Genomic DNA, 26,256 nt, shown 5'->3' with positions numbered 1-26,256 from the left:
ATGGTGGAGAACCGGAGCTGGGTCCAGAGGGAGGGGGTGTACCGCTGGTTCTCCTCCCTGTCGTCGGCCCGGCGAGCCGAGTTCCTGTGCGGCCTGCTGGACCTCTGCGTGCCCGTGGAGCTCCGCTTCCTCGGCTCCTGCCTGGAGGACCTGGTGCGCCGGGACTTCCACTCGCTGCGGGACGCGGAGATCCGTGCCAACGACCCCGCCGACCTGTCGGCGCTCGGCGACGTGACTGACGAGGTGGTCCGCAGCAAGCTGCTGCTCTCTCTGGCGCTGCTCGGGTCGGACAACCGGGCGGCGGCGGGGGTCCTGTATCGGACCCTGACGCGCGTAGTCGAAGCAGTGATCGGCAGCTACGGGCTGCCGCTGCACGACGGGAGGACTGCGGAGCAGTTCCTACTGCTGTTCACCATGGCCTCCAACCACCCGGCCTTCAGCTTCCACCAGAAGCAGGTACTGAGGAGGGAGCTGGGCCACATCCACGACATGCTGCAGGTAAGGAGAAGCCGGGGCAGGAAGGAGGTCACTGTGGCGTTGGCTGGTTTCAAGCTGATCTACTGAGATCAGATCCTTGAGAAACCAGGAGATGGATCTCATAGAAAGTGCCTTGCAAAGGTGATATACAGGTGAGGCGCAAGGTACAGACAGGTAAGCCTACCCTGCAAATAAATCGTATCCCCCCTTGTGGATAGCTTTGGATGGTCCTCTATTGAGATGCGTGCCATGAGAAAGACATGCATCTCAAGAGATGACCATCCAAACAACCAGCAGAGTAATATAATAGAAAGTGCCTTGCAGAGGTGATGTGGAGGTGAGATGCAGGTACCAAATGCATAAGAATACTGCTAAGAAGGGGAAGTCATGATGCATTTGTTGCCCGCTAAGATTGTGTTTGTGTGTGTGTGTGCCTGCGTTCCTGGGTGCGTGCGTGTGTGTGAGTTAGCCAATCTGAATGTTGCAATGCACATTCGTTGCCCACGGGCGGATCCGTGACTTCAATCCTTGTGGAATTTATTATAAGAGTCACAGTCAATAATGCTCTTTTTGTTTCTTGTTGTGACGCTGCTTAGGAGGATGCTAGAGGCAATGAAATCATCAGTCTGTTTTTTAATTCTTTCAGTAGTTACACACCCTACATAAACCTGAAGGACTTAAATCTATTTTCTTAGCCCCTTCCTAAACATGCTCGCTGTTCCAGGTCAGCAGCAGCAGCAGAGGAGGAGGAGGAGAGGTTCAAGATGCGGGGCTACCCTGCACTGAACGAACCGCCGGCTGTTACGGCCAGCATCACCTTCATCCTCATCATCACCACAACCACCATCAGGCGATGTCTGTGCCCCTGGCATCGCTGTCCCCGGCCTCCTGCACCCTGCCTGACGCCAACGCCGCCGCCTACCTGCACCTGGCCGCCTGCCAGCCCTGCCACGCACACTGCTCTTGCTGGCACAAGGTAAGAGCTGATGGGACCCGAATAATTACCTTAACATATATATATATAGAAACCATGGGATCCTGTTAAAATTCATCAGACCATAAAAGGATTATTTGAGAGAAATTCAGGAAGGAAAAATGAAAGTATAAACCAAAGGCGGTATTTGAGAAAGAGATTGGAGAAGGTGTGGTAGTTCTGTCAGTAGACAGTTAAAATATGATATTCACAATGCAGGGCCGAGTGTCAATCCCACAGCTTCAGCCCGTCGTCCGGACACTATCAGCAGGTGAAACCCAGACAACCTGCCCAAAATAAATCCTCCAAAAAGTCTGCTCAACCACCTCAACCTTCTACTCTCCATCTTTGTACGCTTCTGTGTTGATCAGTCTCAGTTGCAGCAGCGGCCACTCTGTCCTCAGCTGACCTCTGTGAGGGGTTAGTGGTGGTGGTAGTAGGGAGGCTCACCATCGCCCCTTGTGGCTGTGAAGGGGAACCGCAGCTTCTTTTTGCTCTGCCACATGCACATTGGAAAAAAAAAAAAAAAAAAAAAGCTTTATCTTCCAGCCCAGGGATTAGAAACTAGTCCACCATTCCACCTCTTAGCCGTCATAACTCTACTTTACTTTGTGTTAATAATCCAAAAATTGTCTGCAGCAAATTATGAGCAGATTATGGACAGGTCTACCAGGTAATGTGTCCCTCTGCAAACGTCTGCTGCTGCAGAGTTTGTAGTGTGTTGTGGGTGGGGGGCGGCATTGCGGGGGCTTTCCCAGTGCAGGAAACGGAGTTGTTTATAAACGCGCTGTTACCGTAACATCTGGAATAGACATAGAGGGGGAAAAAGGGGCGGGAGTTTAGGGCTATGATGCCAAATTCTAATGTATGGGTATTATGAGCAAACTGTCTCCGCTGCTCCGTTTTCTCTCTTAACCTCCTCGTGTGTGACTTCACCCTTTTCAACCCTCTCTTGCTCCCTTTTTAATTTTTGCCCGCACATAAACACACACGGAGACGTAGTAGAGTGGCGGGCGCAGGCAGGCGTGCTGTTGGAACATGTGTGTGCAGCAGAGGGAAAGTACCCGGCTCAGAGGAGCGTTTGTATTTAGTGTTTTGTTGCTCTTGGCTCCCACTTACTGCAGGTCAGCACATTTCTCTACGCTGAAATCAACCCTCTGTGGTGAGGGAGGGAGGGAGCGAGAGAGGGAGGGAGAGAGGGAGAGAGGGAGAGAGAGAGAGAGAGAGAGAGAGAGGGGGGGAGAGGATTTACTGAGGATTCACTGGAGTGTCTCCAGTGAATCCTCAGGAAGGCAGACTCTCTCTCTCTGTCCCCCCCCCTCTCTCTCTCTCTTCCACACTCTCCTTCCTTCCCTTCTTTCTCTTTCTCCGAGTCTTATCTTTTTTTCCTCCCTCCCCAGAAGGACAGACTTCACTGCATAACATACAACTCAAGTACAGCGTAGACAGACATTCTTGGCTGCCCTCATTGGATCAGCCGAAAACAATTGCTTGAATTTGTTATTGCTTCAATATTTTTTTGGGGGGGGGAGGGGTTCTTAACATTGCGCCTCAATTTCACAATTCTAAGTGGAGAAAAACAACAACACATGATGGCCTCACAAATAAAATTTGAACCAAAGTTTCCATCGTGAAAAAGTTTATTGATTACCCTCTCCCTCCGCTGTTGCCGTACTTTCTCTTATCCTGCTGCTGTCAAAGTACCGTGTTTTGCCCTGTTACCATAGAAACGCCGAGTCCCAATGTGTTGCCGCGTGAGTGTTGTGTCCTGTGTTAGACATATCAATGCAGTGACTGGTGTGGCTTGTTATGTTTTTGCCTGGTTCACACGATGTTCAGCAGCAGTAACTTCGTTTTTCGTCGCCTCGTTCTTGGTCTAGTTTTAACGTCAGTCTAATTTCCAAATATTTGTGTTTGCCAGTTTTACAGTGTCGTCGATTTAGAAAAACTCTCTGAATTGCTCAATATAGTTTTCTTTATTAAAACCACGGCAGAAAACAATAACCTCTCCGCGGAACCTTTCCTCCCTCGTAACCAGGCCTCGGTCTGAAGCGTGGTCGTGTTCTGGCTTCTGAGGGGCGACGCTGAGGGGAAATGAGTGGAATATGACTGCACTCTCTGAAGAACGCACATGGGGAAGTTGCAGCAAAAGGAGAAACATTTCCAAGTTAATGAGTCACCTGCACAGCCACCAGGCGCTGGTGGCTGTGTACGGGGGAATATTTTTTAGTTGGTCACTATCTCACAGGCTAATATGCTGTCGATATGTAAACCGAAGCTTTTAGTGCCGCGTGCTCGAGGGAAACAGGCAGACGCCACGTGATCTTTCCTGCCCCATACATGTCTGCACGTTCTGCTGCACATGTTGATGGAAATGCCACATATTCAATCACCCGTCCCATCGACCCTTTTAACAGAGGCGTCACTGCAGCTCATAACATGTGGCTCATAACCTTAATTATGCATCCGTTCCGTTCATGTGTACCGGTGCGCAAGCATATCCAATTGGCAAAAGAAAATGATCTGATTTGCCCACTCAGCATCCACTGCAGCCCGGTACTCTCGGAAGGGGGATTCCTCCATCTGCGGCCCCCTTCTCAAGGTTTCTTCCTTTTTTTCCCCCCCAAGAGGTTTTCCGGGAGTTTTTCCCTTGCCCGGGTGGGGTTGAGACCAGGGGATGCTGTTGATTTCTTTGTGAAATGTGAAGCTTGGGCAGCCTGTTGAGACCGTACGTCATTAAGGGCTCTGTAAATGAACTTAACTTGACTGATTATGAGAAAAATAAACTCCACAGGAGCATTTGGTAAGATGTTCTATCTCCCAGAAGGTTTTTGATCTGGACGTTGTAAACTACAGTATTGCTACACCGTGACTGTAGTGACTAAGTGGCTCATTTCTCAAACGGTAATGTGAGCAATTACGTGTCAGCCACTTAATATTCCATTGGAAGCATTAGATGCTTTCCATTCAGTAGTGTTCCTCCAAAGTATACAAAACAAAGGAATATATGTTATTACTCAGTGTTATTAGCTACGATTTGACATCATCCTGTCTTGGTTTAAAAGTTGTGTGTTTCACAGGTATCACCATATTCAATGATGTGGTGTGTGATTATCAAGCCTGTGTAATATTTCTTAAATGTGTCTGGTTATGTCCCCGCTCTGGTCACATTCCTCAATGTTATTATCTGTCACTACTTCATGATGAGTTATTACATTGTGTTCCTCTCGTTTGTAAATTTAACTCCCAGCACTCATATCGTTTTTCTGAATATATTATAGCCGTTGAGGTAAGGGTTGGCAGGCCTGGTGGTGTATGTGGTGCGAGCACAATTAATGGGTTTCAGATTGGCTGCCTCACGGTGTGTGTGTGTGTGTGTGTGTGTGTGTGTGTGTGTGTGTGTGTGTGTGTGTGTGTGTGTGTGTGTGTGTGTGTGTGTGTGTGTGTGTGTGTGTGTGTGTGTGTGTGTGTGTTTGATTTTCTTGAGTTTCAACATGTTTCACTCCATCCAACTTGAGGGCGTCTTAATTTAGATTGGAGGTATGTGTAAAATAGGGACATTTGAATATTTTGTTAAAGTGCTAGATGTGCTCCTCTGCCGTACATTCACCCGTCCGAGTTTACTTCTGCAAAACCTAGGAAGGTCGGCTGTAGAAACTCAAAGCTTGAGGTAGAATTCGTTCTTTGTTTCGATTGCCCATCATGAAAAGATTTATTGCCAAAATGCTAAATGACCAGTTTATTGGCAATAACTTCATAGTTGTCCTTACGTAGTCTGTCTTGATTTGTTGAAATTCCTGCTGTAACAGCAGACTGTGGTCTTCTAGTGTTTTTCTTCTAAAAAAGAACCATATTTATACTCTCTTGATTAGCTCAGCATGTCTGAAGCTGTGCATTAGAATCGGTCTTAGCGAAAGCTTGACTTTTAGCGAGGGCTGTAAAGTCACCGTCACACCATGTCATCATTAGTTTGGGCGTGGGCTTACATTCCCCTTTCAGGACGGAAGTTTCACCTGCGATCACACATCCAGGAGGTTTGTTTGAATAAGAATACGTTGCAAGTAAATAATCTGATTAAATAGTGTTTCTTTTTCCACGGCCATGGTAGGATTGATAGGATAATTGTCTATTTTTAGACCAGACTCTTTGTTTACTTGTTTGTAGTTATCGCTAACCCCCCCACCCCCCCACCCTCCTCCTACAGAGCCAGGTCAGGGACGCCAGCATGGGTTCCGGGCCCGGCGTGGCGGGTGGCCCCGTGGGACGGGGGGACCGGGACCTCGTCTCCTCGCCTCACCCAGACCTCCACCCGCCTCCTCACCAACCTCCGCCGCCACTCCAGGATGAGCCGGTGCCCACCAAGAGCCAGCCGGGGAAGGCAGGAAAACGTGAGTCCCCTAGTGCTTCCCTATTAATACAGGCAGAAGATACAGCTGTTTCCTGTTACATTATGTTATGTTGTGTTATTTCAAATCCATCACAGAACTCGCAATCAGCATCCTACAGTTTGATCCTCGCCAGACGCTTGTAGAACCGAACAAGACCTGGTGTGTGTGTGTGTCTGGGTCTGTGTCTGTGTGTGTCTGTGTGTCTGTGTCTGTGTCTGTGTGTGTGTGTGTTTCTACATCTGTATCCGTTGATGTGTATGTCAACTGAGGCCAATTTTTGCAGGTTGTGTCACGCTGACACATTTGAACACTACAACCAGGCCTAAATTATGTCGCCTAAAGCCTTTTCTTGTGTGTGTGTGTGTGTGTGTGTGTGTCTGTGTCTGTGTCTGTGTCTGTGTCTGTGTCTGTGTCTGTGTCTGTGTCTGTGTCTGTGTCTGTCTCTGTCTGTCTGTCTGTCTGTCTGTCTGTCTGTCTGTCTGTCTGTCTGTCTGTCTGTCTGTCTGTCTGTCTGTGTGTGTGTGTGTGTGTGTGTGTGTGTGTGTGTGTGTGTGGGGGGGGGGGTGTTACCTATCTTAGTGTTAGTTCACAATTTGGCGCTAGCTGTAGATTTTCCTCGCTAGGAAACCCTCTCAGTGGAGCTTGAAGTTATCTCACCTGCATTCTGAGATGGAAGGTAACCAAATCAAAATCGTAGAAGAATTCATGATTTCATTACCTTCAGCGTAAGGACCATTGAATGACCATTGATTACCAGCTTCTTGGCGCCGGAGCCGGAGCCAGAGCCGGAGCTCAGCTGGAGCTTCTAATAATTTAAAGAAAATGTGTGATAAAATATCATAAAATATTGATTGAAAATATTGACTTGATTTGTCCACTTGAGAGGGCGGAACAGAGACTGGCAGCTTGTGAGAAGTGTGGGTACGCACTGGTATGCGATCCAAGAGTAGTTAACATTATGGAAATTATTTGGATTGTGATATCAAAGATAAGATAATAATGTTAAACTGAACAGGACGCTGTGATATGATGATCAGAGTTGGGGAAAAAAAAGTCAAATTAGAGAAGAACGTACAGAGCAGACACAGATGTGGTGGATGGTGGAGGAGAAGAGACACTTGTAAAGTGTTGAAAAGTTTACGCCTCCCAAGCATTTCTTCTTTTCATGAAATTGTATGAAATATTTTGTTTATATTTCCATTTCCATTAAAAAAATATAACATTATATATATTGATCGAACGTCACTGGACTCAAAGTTACTTATTGAAAAACAAGTGTTTTCTTTACAAATTAAGACTCGATAGGGTTGGTGCTGAAAAAAATACACATGTTTAAATGGAATCTAATCCTGTATTAAGAGATACAGACTTCTCTACACTCTACACAACGACTGTAACTTTCTTGATTCTGAACCGATTTTCATGAAATTTAATTTGTTATAAATATAAGAAATTGAACACGATACCGGTTACTGTTTCTGGAATTAAATTCAGTTACTGGGGGCAGATCTAATTGTATTTTTTCATTCACTACCATGTTTAAAGGAAGAAGGTATCATGCGTGCCTGATATTGCACTTTAATATTTTATTTTATATATTTTAAGATTAAGATTTTATTTAAACATTGGACATCTTGAATGTTGTTTTCATTTTAGGCCATGGACAAAAGTTTCTTGCTTTAAGTATTTCACAGAATCAATTATTATTTTTACATTTTTTTTGCTGGTCCGAAAAATGATGTGATCCGTGACTCAAAACCGTGAAACGCTCTTAACCGTGAGTTTTGTGATCCGTTGCGCCCCCTACTCATCAGTGTTGGGGTCATTACTCAAAAAAATGTTTCACACAATACTCGTTACTTTAAAAAAAAGAAATCAATGCCCAACTTTACTTAATTACTCCCTGTAGAAAGTCACTGGTTACACTACTTGTAGTTATGACATTACTTTTGTTTTACTCTGCAACATCGCCTGAGAGGCATTGTCACCCAATTGCCAATTTGCCACACAGTTTGGGCCCCCAGGGGCGGCGTAGACCATGTGCACACCGAGCTGGCCCTTGCGTAGGCCAACGCAAGTAATGCGTAACAACCCAATTGTTGATTAGTAACTGTAATGTAAACACATTATTTAGGAATTTAGGAACAGTAAGACATTATGCTAGGGCCACACCACCTGAGACGGAGCTGCAGTGTGTAGCCAAGCAGCTCTGGTCTCGTCGCCGTACGGTCACACTGCCAGCGACGGGGCCTCTGTGCGCCTGGCGTTTGTGGGCGTGTCGGCTCAAAATCAACTGGCCGTTGTGGGCGCACCAAACATTTCAAACTCAAACCTGTCTCCTTTTCCATATTTAATATACATTATATAGATAGATGGGTCCGTGTCTACTGATTTTTTTATTAAAATGGTGTAGTTTGTTGACTTGGAAAAATAAATAACCCCGTAAATAATCTTGCCATACGCCCCTTAAAATAAAGAATTGTCCTTGTTGAGGAAACATAAAATGACGTGTTCATTTTTCTATCGATACTGTAGTTTAAGCGACGTTTTTAATTTAAAATATTTGGAACAATGCAGTAGTCCGAGCATCCATTTTCCAAGGATCAGCGCCATTGAGAGCGTATCTTCCCTCTCATTGGCTGTCGCCTGGTGCTCTCCGCTGCTCATTTGCATAAAGTTGAAACTTGCTCAACTTTCCTTGTTGCCGTGAGGCTGTCGTTCCTCCCCTGCAGCTGGATGAAGCCGAGCTCCATTTCAAATGCATTGCAGCCTGTCGCTCGGCAGCGCCCTGTCGCCGGCGGTGTGACCGTACCATTACATTACTCATTACAGACAAATGTAATGTGATAACAGCACCTCAACACTGGTACTCATGGCTCAAAAAACCCCAAATGTCATTACCCATCTTTTATATGCGATACTTCACGTCAATAAGGTTGTTGTGTTCGACTGGTGGAATACGTATATCTGCATACAGTATATGGGGCGATAGCTTGTGGAGATCGCATGGAGGATGATGGGTGTTTTTGAAGTTGAAAGGGAAGTGGGGGGGGGGGGGGGGTGTCCTCCAGTGGGGGAGTTTGGGTAAGGAGAGCCCCGTCAGCCTGTCATTGTCTTGGCCTCGGCCTCCGTCTGTAACACAATACCCAAAAACCCCACTACCTCATGGTCACGCCGCATGCTGGAGCTGTCAGCGGCGCGGAACACACACCACACACACATAGAATGGATACCGGCATGAAGGAACACACAGAACAACAAAGTCAGAGAGGTGCATGCCGCGCCCCATGCAGTCTGCCGCCGCTGTCTTCACACATTTACTGTAGAGAACTTGAAGGATTTCGAGGAAATAAAGAATATTGAGATAAAACTTCTTACAGACGGGAAAAGTACAATGTGTTTTTTTGTTACTTTTAATCACGGTTCCACTCCGTGATGCCCGAGACTTGTTTCAGTGTGTGTGTGTGTGTGTGTGTGTGTGTGTGTGTGTGTGTGTGTGTGTGTGTGTGTGTGTGTGTGTGTGTGTGTGTGTGTGTGTGTGTGTGTGTGTGTGTGTGTGTGTGTGTGTGTGCGGAAGGGTGTGTGTGTGTGTGTGCATGCCTGTGCGGAAGGGTGTGTGTGAGTGTGTGAAGATTAGAGTGAATGGCAGCAGGCATCCAGAGACTCCCACAGCTGCTGCCCAGCCTCATGCCTCCCCCCGACTCTCACTCCCCGCTCTGATTCAAACCGTCTGAGACGTTTTTCTCTCTTCCTGAAAGAGAGAACCCCCCCCCCCCCCCCTTGTTACTGGAAAATAATAATGTGGGATTTGATGTCAAATTATTATTCTTAAGCAACTCATCTCTTCAGGGCCAGTGTTCTAGGGATTTCAACTCAAGGATTTAGGGTAGGCATCGGGGGATCTCACTATTCGATTTTGACAGAAAGCGTCACGGTTCTCTTCAATCAAATATATTGACATTTCATACATAATGGAATACACAACTTTTCAGTATACAAATAAATTCAGAGAAATTCAGTTTAATACGTAATTTAAATGTTTCAATAGCAGAAAATGGTAATATAACCCAAATATCAAAGTTTGTACGGAAATTACGATTTTCAAGCAAATCACGACCAATAGAATATAATAATATAGTCGTATTGATTTTTATTTTTTTTTTCAAACCTAGCCCTAAAAGGATTTCACAGTAAGAGAACCATCAAATCTTCTTAGGGTGAAACATTTTTTTTGTTTGTTTTTTTCCGTTTCGGCAGAAATGTTTTTATTCGAAAGCAAACACTCAGTCCGGTATTTCCGCTTTTCGAAAGCCAAGGCATTCGTGTCGGTATCTGTCCCAAGGTTTTTGCAGAGGACACGCAGCCCTGCCCCTGTCTGCGCTTTTGATCCCTCCACTCTTTCTCTCTGCGCTGTTTATCTGCGCTGCTCCTTCATTGTCCCTTCCTCCCCCCTCTCCTTTCCTTGGCCTGTTCCTGCATGTCTCACGGGGCTTTAAGGAGGGAGTTTGGAGTCTTAATGCACCGAAATGACAAGCTGGAGGTGTGGTACGATCACACACGGAAACACACACACACACACACACACACACACACACACACACACACACACACACACACACACACACACACACACACACACACACATCTTGATCTTCTCACTTTCACATCTAAAGCTCTGTATCAGTCGTATCAGACCTTTCTATGAAAACCAGGAAGGATCTTGTAGTCGTCTCTCCAGGGGCTGACAAGAGCCCTGACAAAGAGGCAGGCAGGTGGGTGGAGGAAGGGAAAAGTTGTTGGATGTTTCACGGTCTAAACCCGCAGGGTATTTTGGCTGTGGGTGGAGGGCGGTGGTCCCTAATACATCCATCTGGCTGACTGTCACGGCAGCGCTGGTAAACTCTATACTACATCTAGTCCCTTATGCCTGATTTTATTTATCAATATATGAGGTTTTTTTTGTCAAACTTGGTCAAGTTCTTCCGCCTCAGAGTCAACATTTTGAAGGTGTGAAGGTAATACGTAGCTGCATCACTTACCTGTTCTCGATGAACCAACTCACCTTATACTCACCTTCATACTTACTGTACCTTTAGAGAAATCTATTCTTGTATTTATGTACCTCTGTAAGTCCAAAGTTCTGAGGAAAAATGTAATGCTGAGATTTTTTACCGTCCCTAATGAGTTTAACTTGCTGATCTGATCATCTAATACTAATAACTTAAGTATTAAATGTTGCTATACTTACCACATCCCCGAATAGCTGCAGCCGCAGCCAAGCAGTATGGGCTGATCAGGCTGAGAGTGTAAACATGTTAATGTGACAGTTGATTATGAGTGAACTGATCTTCCACTGTTCCCACAGCTTCGATCGAGAGGGTGACGATGAGAGCTGAGGTCATGCACAAGCTCGACAACGCCAGCGAATATGTGTTTGAGGTGAGTGTGACGTGTATACACACACACACACACACACACACGCGCGCGCACACACACACGCGCACACACACACATGCACACACACACATGCACACACACACACACACACACACACACACACACAGGCCTACAGGCAGTTACTGTATGTTGCTCAAAGATTCACCAACTTACATCTTGTTCTTGGTTGTTCTCATATGCGTTTCAGTTTTTTGGTTTACCTGTTTTTACAACATCACGTTTGTTTTTACATGTCATGTCATGACGCATTTACTATCCCAGGGTTCATTTGTGTTTATGGTCATTTGAGTTATTTTTCGTTCTTTTAAATCATCTACTGTAATCATGGGCATCGAATTTGGAGATCTCATCTCATCAGTGCCATATGGTTTTGGAGTCTGGACGATCGGGCTGGATCAGGCATTGTGGGACTACTCAATGACCCCCATTTCCAACATTTTTTTCCAACACATTCTTACATCTTTGATGGCCTCCCACTTAGCCCACAGGGAGGCGATAGGGCCGGAGCCTCACCTTCTTTTCTACCTCAGTAATAATTCCTTGCGGGATAACATTAGTACGTCCGGGCAGATCCCAGAACGCATCTTTGAATTGGCCTGTAGACTCTACCAGGTCTGTCGGGGGCAGGGGCTAGCTGGGAGCCTTGAGGCACCTGAGAGGGGTCGGAACCTAATAGCATGGTAACACAGTCAGGGTCATGCCTTTTCTTGAGAAGATTCACATGATAAATCTGTACCTCATAGGGCCCATGCCATTGGGACAGGAACTTGCATTCACCGGTTGGGGTTGAGGACAAGGACATAAGATCGGACAAACACACCCGGTCGGAATTCCTGCATTTGAGCCTTTCGGTTGTAGACCTTAGCTTGGGGGTGTTGTGCCTGCTGCATATGCTCCTGCACAAGGGGCCATATTCGACCCATCCTGGGACCAGCTGTTGGTATAGAGTCAACATTGACATCACAATTCCAAGCTGTGTGGCCCTCCTGCCCACAGGTGAAACACTTCCAGCGGTCCACAGTTACCAGAGGTCAACGCCGTGGAGGGACCTGGGCCCCACTACCAGCACAGTCGGGTGGCGGCTCCTCTGTGACCTGGTAGTTTTCTTTCTAAGAAAAACTTTTTTCTAAACCAGCCTTCTGGTAGGCCTGTCAGGGCTGGGGGTCCATCTTGCGTTGTTATCCACTTGAGCATCGGATGCACAAACGACGCAATGCAGGGCTGAACTGGGGCAGCGGGGTCATAGGTCCAGGAGTGAAACTGTTGAGCCCTCGTTTGGAGATTATGTCTGTGATGGGCTGAAACAGTGGTCTTCAAGGCTTCATAAACATTGGCTTCTCGAACGCTCAGGTCCCAACAGGCCTCAAGGGGGCCTCTAAAAAAAAAGAGCCCAGTCTGCTTCGGGCCACTTCTCTCTCTCTGCTGTTCTCTCAAACACTTAGATAAGTCTCAGTGTCATCTTCAACATTCTATTTTAAAGGACTTTACTTGGCACTGTAGGCTTCTCTGGCTTTGTCAAATGCTGGCCAAGTACACTAATTGCATCTTGCAATGCTCTAAGGATGCAAGGGCATTCTCCATAGCATTTTATCAGTGTCCCTATTTTATTGTGAATCTTGAGGTCAAGCCTCCAATTGACCCCTGTGTCCCTCCTTCTCCAGGCCCACTGGTCAGACGGCAGCGTCTCATCTGTGTTCAGAACACAGCAGGAGGTGACTGAGCTGCTCTCCCAGGTCAGACTACTATACGGACTGTGTAATATGCACACATGGTATTCACATTTAGGTTGTATCAGCTGATATCATTTGTGCATTTTCTTTCTCTCTCTCAGCTGTCACAAGCGTTTCCTGACGAAGGATTGGAAAAGTTCCTCCCTCAGTCTTTGGACCTGGACCCCAGGTGGGTGTAAAAAACCTACTTGCTTGAAAGACCTACACTGCATTTTAAGTGTGTTGTCCATCGATTCTTTGTCCAAGCAGACTGGGAAGAACCGTGTCTAGTTTTTGAAGGAGGATGTTTGTTCATATCTTGATGGGCGAACTCTTTGTGAACAGTATAGCTTGTTAATTTAAAGACATTTTATTTATTTATTTGTTTTTATTTATTTCTTAACCTGTGCTGTCAGCATGATGGGTATACAACACAGAGCATTTGTATGCCATTGCATCTAGGACAGAGTTAGTCTGCGAGTGAAGTTCAAGTTCTCAACCTGCAATGCAACTCTTTATTCATTCTTTAATCATCATGAATTGCTGCAATAACTGTCCTGTGGAAGACCTGTAGGATGAGAAAACAATTGTTGTACATGACTGCCACCTATCCCCCTCTTTGGAGAACGATCTTACCATGTTTTTCTCTATAAACAACTAATCATTACTACTTCTCCAAGAGGGGGGAATCACCACAGGTGAGAAAAAAAAACATAGAAACAAACACCAATAAGGGGACAACACGTAACGACAAAACATAATTAATTAAATCCATGAAAAATGGAGAAGCAATTCAAAACGTGGCCTCTTCCTGTGATATCAGGAAAGGAAGGAGAAAAGTAGAGGGATGTAATCAGGAGAGTGTTCGGAGGTGTGTTCAGAGCAGGTGCTGGTGGTGTGTGTGTGCCTGCGATGAGTCCGCCTGTATGCGTGTGTGTGTGTGTGTGTCCACCGGTAAGTGCACGGGACTTGTACCAATTAGTTCTGGTTTATGAGGAATTTTATCATAGCGCCTCTAAGCAGCGGAAAGGCACCGCAGCCACCCCTGAATCCCCTAGCAGTATAGAGGCTCCACGACTGCTGGAAAGCCCTGAGCTCCATGCCCTGCAGCCACAGAAGACCCCCAGACCCCAGGGAAGCCAGGAGCCCACGGAGCACCACCCAGGCATGGCCCCGAGGAGCACAAACCAGTCACAGAGAGCCCAAGGAGACTCTGCACCCCTGATGCGCACACATACAACCTACCCCCATGCGCAGGCATAAGAGGCACCCGCAGGCACAGAACCTGGGCTGCGGACGTGAGGCACGGCGCCAGGTCCCGCACCGACAGATCGACATCCTGCCAGAAAGGCCCCGCCCCGCCGGTGCGCCAGCGGGGCCCCCATGCTAACCAACGCCCCACACAAAGGCGAGGCCCACCATTCCCTAACTGTCTACACCGCGTTCCAAATTATTATGCAAATTATATTTTTCTGATTTTCCTAAATAGTCGATGCAAATGACAGTCAGTATAATTTTCAAGTCATCAACCGTTAGGGTATAATTTGAATGTTATTGAACAAACCTCAATTTGAACAGTATTTTTTTCAAAAATAAAAAAACTCAAAATGCACTGTTCCAAATTATTATGCACAAGAAAGTTTCAAAACATTTTATAGGTTGTATAAGAACTGAAAATGGTCATTAGTTGAATTTGCAGCATGAGGAGGTCATATTTACTGAAACCAAAAGCTATTTAAATCAAAAACATCTTAACAGGCCAAGTTACATGTTACCATAGGACCCCTTCTTTGATATCACCTTCACAATTCTTGCATCCATTAAACTTGTGAGTTTTTGGAGAGTTTCTGCTTGAATTTCTTTGCAGGATGTCAGAATAGCCTCCCAGAACTGCTGTTTTGATGCAAACTGCCTCCCACCCTCATAGATCTCTTGCTTGAGGATGCTCCAAAGGTTCTCAATAGGGTTGAGGTCAGGGGAGGATGGGGGCCACACCATTTCTCTCCTTTTATGCCCATAGCAGCCAATGACACAGAGGTATTCTTTGCAGCATGAGATGGTGCATTGTCAGGCATGAAGATGATTTTGCTACGGAAGGCACGGTTCTTCTTTTTGTACCATGGAAGAAAGAGGTCAGTCAGAAACTCTCTATACTTTGCTGAGGTCATTTTCACACCTTCAGGGACCCTGAAGGGGCCTACCAGCTCTCTCTCCATGATTCCGGCCCAAAACATGACTCCGCCACCTCCTTGCTGACGTCACAGCCTTGTTGGGACATGGTGGCCATCCACCAACCATGCACTATTCCATCCATCTGGACCATCCAGGGTTGCAAGGCACTCATCAGTAAACAAGACTGTTTGAAAATGAGTCTTCATGTATTTCTGGGCCCACTGCAACCGTTTCTGCTTGTGAGCATTGGTTAGGGGTGGCCCAATAGTAGGTTTATGCACAAGTGCAAGCCTCTGGAGCAGGGGTCTCAAACTTAACTTACCTGGGGGCCGCTGGAGGTCTGGAGTCTGGGTGAGGCTGGGCCGCATCAAGTATTCGACAAAGAAAGGGTTTCAAGTATTCCAAAAAAAAGTACAACTTCTTTTCCCTTTCCTATTGCAACACTGTGCTGTCTTTATTAGGTCACTGATTACTCTTGTTGAGTCCGCCCACATCCTAAGTCCTCTTTACCTTGCACTGGGTGACAGGATATATTTTCCTTACACTTAGTGCCACTCGGGAATCACGTTTCAACCAAGTGACTAACGCGTTGGCTAACTTGTCAACAAACACCACCGGAAGCTGTTACGAGCCTGAGCTATGGTAGCCCATGAGTGATAAAAAATATATAAAACGCCCAGGGCAACGACTCGGCAAAAAGGTGCGTGTGAGAAAAACGCGCGGGCCGCACTAGCACTAAACTTTAATGTCAAGTAGGGGGCCACAAAATATTGTCCCGCGGGCCTCAATTGGCCCGCAGGCCGTGAGTTTGACAGCCCTGCTCTGGAGGATCCTACACCTTAAGGTTCATGGGACTCCAGAGGCACCAGCAGCTTCAAATACCTGTTTGCTGCTTTGTAACGGCATTTTAGCAGCTACTCTTTTAATCCCATGAATTTGTCCGGCAGAAACCTTCCTCATTATGCCTTTATCTGCACGAACGCGTCTGTGCTCTGACTCAGCCACAAATCTTTTCACAGTACGATGATCACGCGTACATTTTTGTGAAATATCTAATGTTTTCATACCTTGTCCAAGGCATTGCACTATTTGAGGCTTTTCGGCAGCAGAGAGATGCTTTTTCTTTCCCATATTGCTTGAAACCTGTGGCCTGCTTAATAATGTGGAACGTCCTTCTTAAGTAGTTTTCCTTTAATTGGGCTCACCTGGCAAACTAATTATCACAGGTGTCTGAGATAGATTTCAGTGATCCAAGGAGCCCTGAGACACAATACCATCCATGAGTTAAATTGAAAAACAAAACATTTATGTTTATGACACTTAAATCCAACTTGCATAATAATTTGGAACGCGGTGTAGATGCCCTACCAGGCACAAGCCCTGAGCGGCCACCCACGTTGCCGAGTGCGCTTGGATCAGGAAAGCCGAGTTAAAGCCCCCCTCCCCTTTCGGATATGTAGGCCCTCCACCACCCCAGGCACCCGAGGCAACCGCCTCAGAGAAGCCACGCAGCGGGAGCAAGGCCGACAGCTGCTTCCCACACCCACGATGGCGAGCAGCCTCCAAGGGGCCCTGGACAGCACCCGATGGCGGTCACCGCAGCCCCACTGAGTCGCAGCAGGCCAGAAACCCCCAGGCACAAACCGCCAGGACCCAAACCTAGTCGGCAGGGGGCCCACCCGATCGGCCCTCGGCCAACCACATCCCCACACAACCCACCAGCGCCCGCTACCCTGAAAACCCCAGTGCTCAATATGTGCTGTTGGTAATTGCAGTTAAAATTGTCGGGTGTGGGGGTGCAAGTCCTCCAAGCATGTCCCACCCGAATCACTCGCACCCCTCCTGCCCCGCAGATCCTGGTCTGATAAAGTGTTGTTGGAGTAAGATTTGTGTGGGAGTGTATGGGTTTTAAGCTAATATCAGTGATATTAAAATTGCAGGATAGACGGGAAGCACGCCAGGGCAGGAGCGTGACGGACAAGATCGCAGCCGCTCACCACATCCCTACCCACATAGGTCGCACCTCATCCCGCAAACTTTAACCTTTAACCCCCACTCCGAAAAAGGAGAAATAAGTCACCGGAAAGGCAAATTTATAGCTTGTTTTTATTTACTATGTAGCTTTATTGTCCTGTGGGTTTATCCGTCTGTGAATATATCTGTGTTTCAGCCTGACTTACGTGTGTGTGTGTGTGTGTATGTGTGTGTGTGTGTGTGTGTGTGTGCGTGTGTGTGCGCACCTGCGTGCCTCCAGATGTCTGACGGCGCTGCCCGTTCACGTCCTGCAGCACGGCAGCGTCCACCTCTTCTGCACCCCCAGCGCTCCTCTCCTGACCCCCGGCTCTCTGCCCTTCCCCTCCTGCTCCTCCCTCCCTTCCTCCTCCCCCTCGTCTCCCCCCACGGCCCCCATGGCACCGGCGCCCTGCACCTTGACCCCCAGCACTAGTGAGTCTGAGATCCGGGTTGTCTGTCGTTTAGGGGGCGGGGGAAAATGGGAAATCAAGGACAAAAAGGCTTTGCAACGTGAATTTATTTTGCAGGGGTTTGGGAGTGGGGGGGGGGCTCAGTGAGGAGGGGTTTGGAGGTGCGTGTGTGTTTGTGTGTGTGTGTGTGTGTGTGTGTTGGATGGACAGAATGTATTTTGGTCCGGTGTGAAAATTCAGTGTGCCATGTTTGTGTTGAGAGACCTGGAGAGTGGTGACCTCATGTCATGTGTGTGTGTGTGTGCGTGCGTGCACACTTGTGTTTAGGCATTCCTGTCATGTGTGTCTCTGTGTGTTGCGTGTATATACAGTATGTGTGTGTATGTGTGTGTGTGTATTTGTAATTGTATAAGTGTGTGAGCTCATCCTGGGGAGTATTTATATCCTCTATCCTGAAGAAATGTGTGTGCGCCTTCGCATGTGTTAATGTGTGTGTGTGTGTGTGTGTGTGTGTGTGTGTGTGTGTGTGTGTGTGTGTGTGTGTGTGTGTGTGTGTGTGTGTGTGTGTGTGTGTGTGTGTGTGTGTGTGCACGTGCGCACACACTCATTAATATGTGTGTGAGAACCCCCCCCCCCGGAGGAGCAGATCCATTTAAACGTGGAGCTCCCTAACAGGCACACGTACAGTTAGATTTACTGGCCTGAATGCACCGCGGGGCATTTACTGCTGCACTTAACATACCGTCTAATGGCTGGATCTCTGCAGACACACCCAAAATACACTGTGTGGGTAGTCGCACTTTGCAAAATCTTGCAAATATGCAGACTGTGCACACGGTAGTTATGAGTTATGAAAAAGAGTCAAAATGGCCTCATCATCAAACTGTACGTTGCAGGTTATTTAAGGGCTAGCGATTCTAGAAATGTCTACTCTTTTGTTACAGTGTCCTTTTCCAAATCGAAGTATTCATGTTTTCCATTGTATATATGCCAATGACTTCTTTCATTCAATGGCAGAAAAACAATAATAGCATACATGTAATGGCAAAGACCAATAAGTACAATAAAACGTAATTGATACCATTCTCAGTAGATGGAAGTCTTCATCAGTTGCCAGTTGAAACCAAATCCTCTTCTCAGTATCACTGGGCAGCGCTGCACTGCTTTCACTGTTTATTATTAAGCGGAGACAATATTGTTTATTTTTTTGCCTCAGGGGTTGCTGAAAGTAATTGCTTTACGTTAATGCATAACGATAATCACTGATAACGAAAATGGAGTTTGTTCCCTTTCTCCACTCTGCAGAGCTTGGCTGCCTGCTGCAGTACAAAGGAGCAAAGAGGTGAGAAATCTCTCTCTCTCTCTCCTGCTCTATTTCTCAGTTTCTCACTCTCGCTCTATCTCACTCCATCTCTTTTGCTCTCTCTCCCTCATTCAGTCTAGGTTAAAAAGTCGTAATAGTTTAATTAATGAAGTAAGTGTATAAGGTGGTTTTCTCTCTCTCTCTCTCTCTCTACCCCCCCCTTCTCTCTCTCTCTCTCTCTCTCTCTCTCTCTCTCTCAGGGCGATGTATGGGGTGGCCACCATCCAGCCCGTATTGAGCGGCGTCCACAGCTCCTTCGTGAGCTGCTCCCTCCCCCCTCACCTCTCCTCCCTGCCCCCTCCGCCTCCTCCCGCTGTCCCCCCTGCCCCCCAGCACTCTCCCCAGGTGTCCTCCCTTCCGGCACAGTGCTCCGTCGGCAACTCCTCGCCGGCTTGCGGGGACCCCCAGCCCGCCGCCCAGAACCAGAACCTCCCGCTCTCCCTTTCAATCTCCCTCCCCCAGCCCAGTGCTCTGCCCCTCCACGCCCAGCCTCACCCCCATGCCCATCCCTCCCAGGCCGTCACAACAGAACAAAATGGCATCCTGGATTGGCTGCGCAGGCTCCGCCTCCATAAGTATTATCCTGTCTTCAAGCAGTTAACCATGGAGGAGGTGAGAACACGGATAAGATAAGATAGACACTTTATTAATCCCCAAAGAGAAATTCCAGAGTTGCAGCACCAATGACAAACAAACACTACATGACAAAACACACACTATTTACAATAACGCACGTTGTTTTGAACAACATGTTTTAATACATTTAAAATAACTAAATAAATAAAATATATAAATAATTATAATATAAATAAATAGAATATAATAGAATCTAACTTAGTGAACGGTAAAGCTTAAAGTGGAATGTAAAGTAAAAATGTGCCTTGTGCATTACCAAAATCAATGAATGGATTATCTTTTATTTTATTTTATTTTTTACAATTATTATAAATATGTGTACCAACGGAGGGCCCTTCTTTCTTTTTATTTTATTTTATTAAATGTTATTTATTTATTTTTAAAATGTACTTTATTTTACTTTTATTCATTTTTTATCATTTCTTTATTTTTTCCCCACAGTTCCTGGCTCTGACTGAGGAGGACCTGAACAAGTATGATTTGACCCAAGGAGCCAAGAAGAAGCTCAAGACTCAGCTGGAGCTACAGAAGTCAGTCTGCGCCGCACTCACACGCACTCTCACACCTTTTTTTTTAAGCACCAGCCACTCGCAGTCGAGGGCGTTTACATGTTGGCTAACAAATTAAATCAAAAGCGATGGAAGTCGTAGCAAAGAAATCGTATTTGGGGAACCGAATGCAACTGAAGAAGTGAATAAATAGATAATGTTACCATGGAATATGTACAAAATGTAGGGTGGCCACTGTTTTAATGTCACAAATGGATTTTTTCTAAGTTAGTATGTTAAATTATACTGTAAACACACTTTTCTAGTGTACTAGTGTAGCATAGAGTGTATGCAAGAATAGACTTTTTCAAATTTTGATATTGTGAAGAGCATATTGTGTCACATGAGCTCGTGTCCATTTACTGCTGCCTCAGCAGCAACAATGGAACTACCCCCCCACCAACAATTTGATGAATTAAAAAAAAAAATATATATATATATATATATATATATATATATATATATATATATATATATATACAGTACACAGACACACACACACACACATATACAGTATATATGCCCTCATCTGGAACACATGCTGCGTTCTATTAATGATTGAGACCAATCACTGTAGTGGAACTTGCTGTCGTGTCAATGCTTAACTGCTTTTCAATGAGCGACATATTTATAAAGTAATTACTGAAGGAAACACATGCAAGTGCACGGCGAGGTGGGCATGAACGTGCGCATGCATGGCTACAAGCCGGATACACGCATGCACACACACACACACACACACACACACACACACACACACACACACACACACACACACACACACACACACACACACACACACACACTCCTTGATTCCTTAGGTGTTAAAGTGCTTTTATTATCCAATTCCTAGTATCAACACCTTCACATGAAGGTGTGTTTGTGTGTGTGTGCGTGTGAGTGCGCGTGTGCACGCACGTGTGCATGTGTTTATGTTTTACACGTGTGTGTGTGTGTTCACCGGGGATTGAAAATGGAAACTTTTGTGTTGGTGTTTTCCATGAGGTCTGGTTGTGTTTTTAGAGTGTGCAGTAGAGTGGACAATGTCGGCCCCTTGTGGCAGGAGAGCAGCACTGCAAGAAGAAGACCGGAGGGAATTATTATCCTGCACAGCTTTTCTCTGACTACCTCTCGTGCTACCTCTAATCGAAAGAAATTATTTTCGTTCCATATTTTGGTAACTTCTCGTTTTCCTTATTCATCGTTTTCATCGTCTGTGTGTGTGTGTGTGTGTGTATGTGTGTGTCTGTTTTCCTCTACCAGCAGGGAGATGAAGATGGAGAAGAGATACGCCACCTCTCAGTTCCTTGGGTCCTGCAGTGGCATCGCCATGGTAACCCCTACCAGTCACATGGGACTCCCCCCACACTCCACATCCACTGCAGGTAAACAATGTTTACAAAAAGTTGACAGACGCACCATAGAATCAGAAAAGTCCCTAAAATGTTCTGCATTGTGCCCTTTTGATTAAATAATCTCAATTATGCGTCACTTTTCCTTCCATAGCCTGAAAATAACTGACGGTATAATTTCTCACAGAGCTGCGAGTGGAGGTGGATGGCGGACCCCACCACAACCACCACCAGCACCACCCATCAATCCCCGTCCCGAGAGACAGCGGCTCCCCGTACGCCGGCTCTGTGGGCTCCCCTCGAGCGCCGCTGTGCCGTGACGGCCCCTTCGTTCACAGGCGTAAGTCCGTGTCTGGAGAAAGAATATGGAAAGACTGGAAGAAGGAAATTAGAAACCAAGCCAGTAATGTTCTTTGAGGTATTTCTTTATTTAAAAAAAAAAAAAAAAAAAAAAAACATGTTCCCTCATGAACCCATGAACTATGTGTTCATAGATAGTTTGTATGTTGGGATGTCAGTCAGATCAGATTTGTCCTCTACTGCCCCCTGGTGGAATCTGGTGTGTAGGACAGGGGGTTGCATACTTACATAGGGAATGTGTCGCCCTCACCGCCGCCCTCGCCCTCTGCCTGTCAGGTGTGTCGTGCTCGGACCCCCCTGGAGGGGGCGGCGGGCCTGAGAAGGACCGGTCCTGCGTGGTCCTCCTGGGCTCCGGCTCTGTGGCGGGTCTGGGCCGCCCCACGGCGCAGGTCCTGCCTGTCCAGACTGACCCAGTGCCCTCCCCCCTCCCTCCGCCCTGCTCCTCCCACCTCCCCTTTGGGCTCCCCCACCCCCCGCAAACCAGCTTCCCTCAGACGCTGCTCTCCGCCGCCTCCAACCCGGCGCGCATCTTGGCCCTGCCGCGCAAGCCCAGGCCCCAGCCGCTGTGCCCGGAAGACCGAGGCAAGGGCCCCCTGGGTTCGGGCCCCCTGGGGGTGGGGCAGGGCCCCCCGGTGGGGCTGGGCGTGCGGCTGGAGAAGCTGTTTCCCGGGCTGAGCGTAGACGGGCCCCCGCCTCCGCACCCCTCGGGCCCCCAGGACCCCCAGCTGGTGTGCCTAGGGGCTGCGGGCCTCATGGTGGACACCAGCTCGGCGCTCACCTCCACCTCCAACAGCCTGCACCACGTCTCCCACCCCCCCCTACACTTCCACCTCTCCTCCTCGCCCTCCCCCTCTCCGTCCGCCTACTACACCTCCCCCCCGTCTGGCTCCACCTCCTCCGCCTGCTACGGCTCTTTCTCTTCCGCCTCCGCCAAGTCAGCGGTCTCCGCCGCCTTCCTTCCAGCCGTGGGCAACATGGTGGCGCCGCCCGGTGCCAGCTACTGCTCCCCCACGCTGGCCTCCAGCCCCTCCCCCTCCCCCCCCTCCTCCTCGTCGACCTCGTCCTCCCCCTCAGATCAGGTCTCCTCCCCCTCGGCCCTCGCCGCCACCGTGTGCGGCTGCAGCTCGTGCAGCTGCTGGGGGGGCTGCGGGGGCTTCCGGGGGCCGTTGCCAGGCTACGCCGCGGCGGGCTTCTTGCAGCCCTTCTCGGCGGGGCCCTCGCTCTTCACCCTGGGACCCCTGCTGCACCTCAGCCCCCTCATCGCCGCCTCCAGCACGCCGGCCGCCAGTGCGACGCCCTTCTCCTACCCGCTGGTGGCGCCACCGCCCCTGTACCGCCACAGCCCCGCGTCACACGACCCGCAGCAGGGTTTCGGCCTCTACCCGGCAGCGGAGGGCGGGACGGGGCATGGGGGCCACAAGCAGACGGTGGGAAACCTGTCCTGTTACAATTGTGGGGCTAGCGGACACAGGGCTGAGGACTGCAAGCAGCCCCCCATGGACCCCCACGGTGAGTTTGAGCGAAGGTCTTCTTCCCAGACCGTTTATTGGGCATATTGGAGTTATTATTGTACTCTACTTTAACACAAGATTCAGACTATTTAATGAAGGAATTGACTTGTTATTGGTGTAGTTATGGTGTCGATAGTGGGGATCCCTCTTCTTTACCACATTTTTACCAAAAAAGAAGTAGGTTGCGAGCAATTGGACTTTTATTTGGTGTAGACTTATTCAAAAACCCCTCTTGTGGGCTTTTGTTTAGGGGGTATGAATGAATAAGGTATGCGGTATGAATAAAGCTGCTTCCTTTTTAAATGAATATTTTCAACAGGAATGTCTGCATCGGAAGATGTTGAAAAACAATTGGTAGAATTGTAACTTTATCCCACACACGCTCTTTTAACCGCGTTAGAAAATCAAAAAACTAGCCATGAAGCTTCGGTCGCTGCCACAGTGTCATAACCGTAACCTTTTTGTCCATGTTCTCTCCTCACAGGGGCGTTTCGGCTGAAGTACACCCCTCACTCCGACAGCAAAGATTCGGGGGAATAACCGACCCCGACCAAACACCACCAGCTGCCGTAGAGCTCGAACTAAAGGGAAGTTACTGTTTCGGATTGTTTTCCCTCGCCGGAAGCTGCCACGGCAAACAGACAGCGCAGAGAAACGACCACGTTTCACCCAACATTGGAGGAGATTAGGGATGGGACGCACCGTGTTGATTATACCGCTGGGAGAGCAGACGGAGGCTCAAAGTCCTCTTTCACTACGACTGACTATCGCAACGACAGACACTTCCTGCTGCATTGGGATAAACTCCTTTGGTACAACTCGCATTAATTTTCAATTGAAAAAAATATATATATAAATATATATATATTTTTTTATGTGGCATAGCACAATAGACTCTAAAGCCATCCTCAAAAGCTCACCAGCCAAACGACCATTAAAGAATGTGGTTCATGATGGAGTTTTCTTACTAATTTCACAAATATGTCACTGTTGGATGTGACATATTGTCAAGTGGAAGACCCAGTGTTCGTGCGTACGTTTTGCTATCGGGCCGCCTTCCCACAGATGGAAGGATTATTCATCCCATTGACTTGTATTGCATTGCAATCCAAGTTCCGCCTTTGAGGATACACAGTATTTTTGTGCCTTATTTCGCTGACAAGCGAGAAGAGAGGTTGTCGTTCTCCAGCGTGCCTCCATCGCATTCATCAGAAAGACATTGATAGAAAGCTTGAGGGAAAGAACCCAGGTCTTACCTCTACACACACACACACACACTAAACAGTGCCTGGGACTGAAGCAATAAACTGCTGGTTTTGTATTTCTCTCTTGACCCGATGGCCACAATGCAACTGCTGCTTTAATAAAAAATAAAATAATAAAATAAAAAAAGGGAGGGCTAGGTAAGAGACAGAGGATGAATTCATTTTTTGTTCTTTTTTGAAAACTTTTTAAGAGAAGGATGTATTCCATATTTTAGCCATAAAAGGTAAAATGCCAAAGTAAAAATGGTGCCGGCTGACATATACATACATTACCTTTCATTGTTATCAGTGTATAAATATTGATCTACTTAGCAGCAGCTTCAGCAGGAGGGTCTTTCTGTTTTTGAGTTTTCAGAATTCTGCATCTTTATTTTTCTGCCATACAAAAAAAAGTTATGTTATTAGATGAATGACTGTATAGGGTCCTAGTGTCTGCTGCTTTCAATTTAACAACGATTGGCGGAAGCGTGTCGATGGAGAAAGATGTGTTGTTTGAGTGTAGCGGTTAAGCACTCCCCACTTGAATTGTCATTTTTCTAAAATGGTTAAATACGTTGCTGCTGTTTTTGGGCAGTCATGGCTTCCTCCCTGTGTTTGTTAAGTTGTTTTTGCAATAGACGTGTTGCTGGGCGGGACCCGGCTTTTTGAAATATACAAGGACAGCTGGTCCTGCGGATGCCGTCCTGTCACGAGCCCCTGGAGGGCGCCGTGCAGAGGCATGGATGGTTTATTTAAGTCCGTAGAGGCATGATGCGTACCCATGTTGCATGTTATGTACGCAAGTTTTGAATGCTCAGTCAAGAGGTGCAGAAAATAGTTTTTCCAGTGCAGCAACAAAAAAAGTTTCTTTGTACTATTGTCTTAAAAGGTCCACCGAAAAAAATGGGTATGTAGTGGCTTGCCAAAAAAAAAATCATCTCTCACAAAAAAGTTTACAACATACAGTGTTGCATCTTTCCTTTTTAATGCTGAAATTTAACTTCTCGAAGAGTATTTCTATTTGTATACAAACACTACATGCCTAAGTTGCGATAAACCTCACTTTGATGGTTAATTCAGAGTAGATGGGCAAATAACAGACAGTAGAGGGATGTTATTTTTCCACCGTCTTTTTAGACCTGTAAGTCCAGTGCAGCTGGGATACGTTATTCAAACTGTTGGTATCAATAAAGCCAAAAGGTACAGAATAATTACAATTCTAAATAGTTTTTACTTTTAAGAGGCAGCTACAACCCACATGACCAGGCCTTAACATGGATGTGATTCAAGAGACAAACAAGTGTTTTTTTTTTTTCTTCTACTGGCTCCAGCATCTCCAGGACGGAACCCGGTCTAGACACTGCTTGGTCCTTTAGAGAGATGCTGTATAGTGTGCAAGACAGATTTTATATCTCATAGTATGTTCGAGACATGTTTTATATTTTGCATCGAAAATTGTAATAAAACATTTGTTATTCTTTCTGTCTTCTATTGTATAGGAACTAGTTACACGCCATGTTTTCACCGATCTATATCGCTTCACATTTTTTTGCAACAGTGATGAAGGTACAGATTACTTTTAATCAAATAAGCTTAACAGCATTTGAAAAAAAAAGTGTCAAAAACCAGAGAAACTCATGAAC

General features: G+C 46.9%; 1 protein-coding gene across 1 annotated transcript; it reads left to right on the top strand.

The window, feature by feature from the left end:
• Nucleotides 1-26,091, top strand: zcchc14 (zinc finger, CCHC domain containing 14; the record flags this gene model as incomplete). Its single annotated transcript, XM_080002784.1, has 14 exons — nucleotides 1-498; nucleotides 1,202-1,453; nucleotides 5,655-5,838; nucleotides 11,204-11,277; nucleotides 12,957-13,028; nucleotides 13,127-13,194; nucleotides 17,431-17,621; nucleotides 18,905-18,941; nucleotides 19,163-19,574; nucleotides 20,040-20,128; nucleotides 21,410-21,531; nucleotides 21,686-21,838; nucleotides 22,135-23,367; nucleotides 23,854-26,091. 14 exons carry the CDS (start codon nucleotides 1-3, stop codon nucleotides 23,907-23,909), a joined length of 3,441 nt encoding a protein of 1,146 aa, XP_079858910.1. The 3' UTR covers nucleotides 23,910-26,091.
• Nucleotides 26,092-26,256: the final 165 nt, after the last annotated feature.

Source organism: Zeus faber (assembly GCF_960531495.2).
Source record: "Zeus faber genome assembly, chromosome: 6".
Taxonomy (NCBI): Eukaryota; Metazoa; Chordata; class Actinopteri; order Zeiformes; family Zeidae; genus Zeus; species Zeus faber.
Note: the sequence above shows the minus strand (reverse complement) of the source record. Positions and strands in the feature narration are given on the sequence as shown.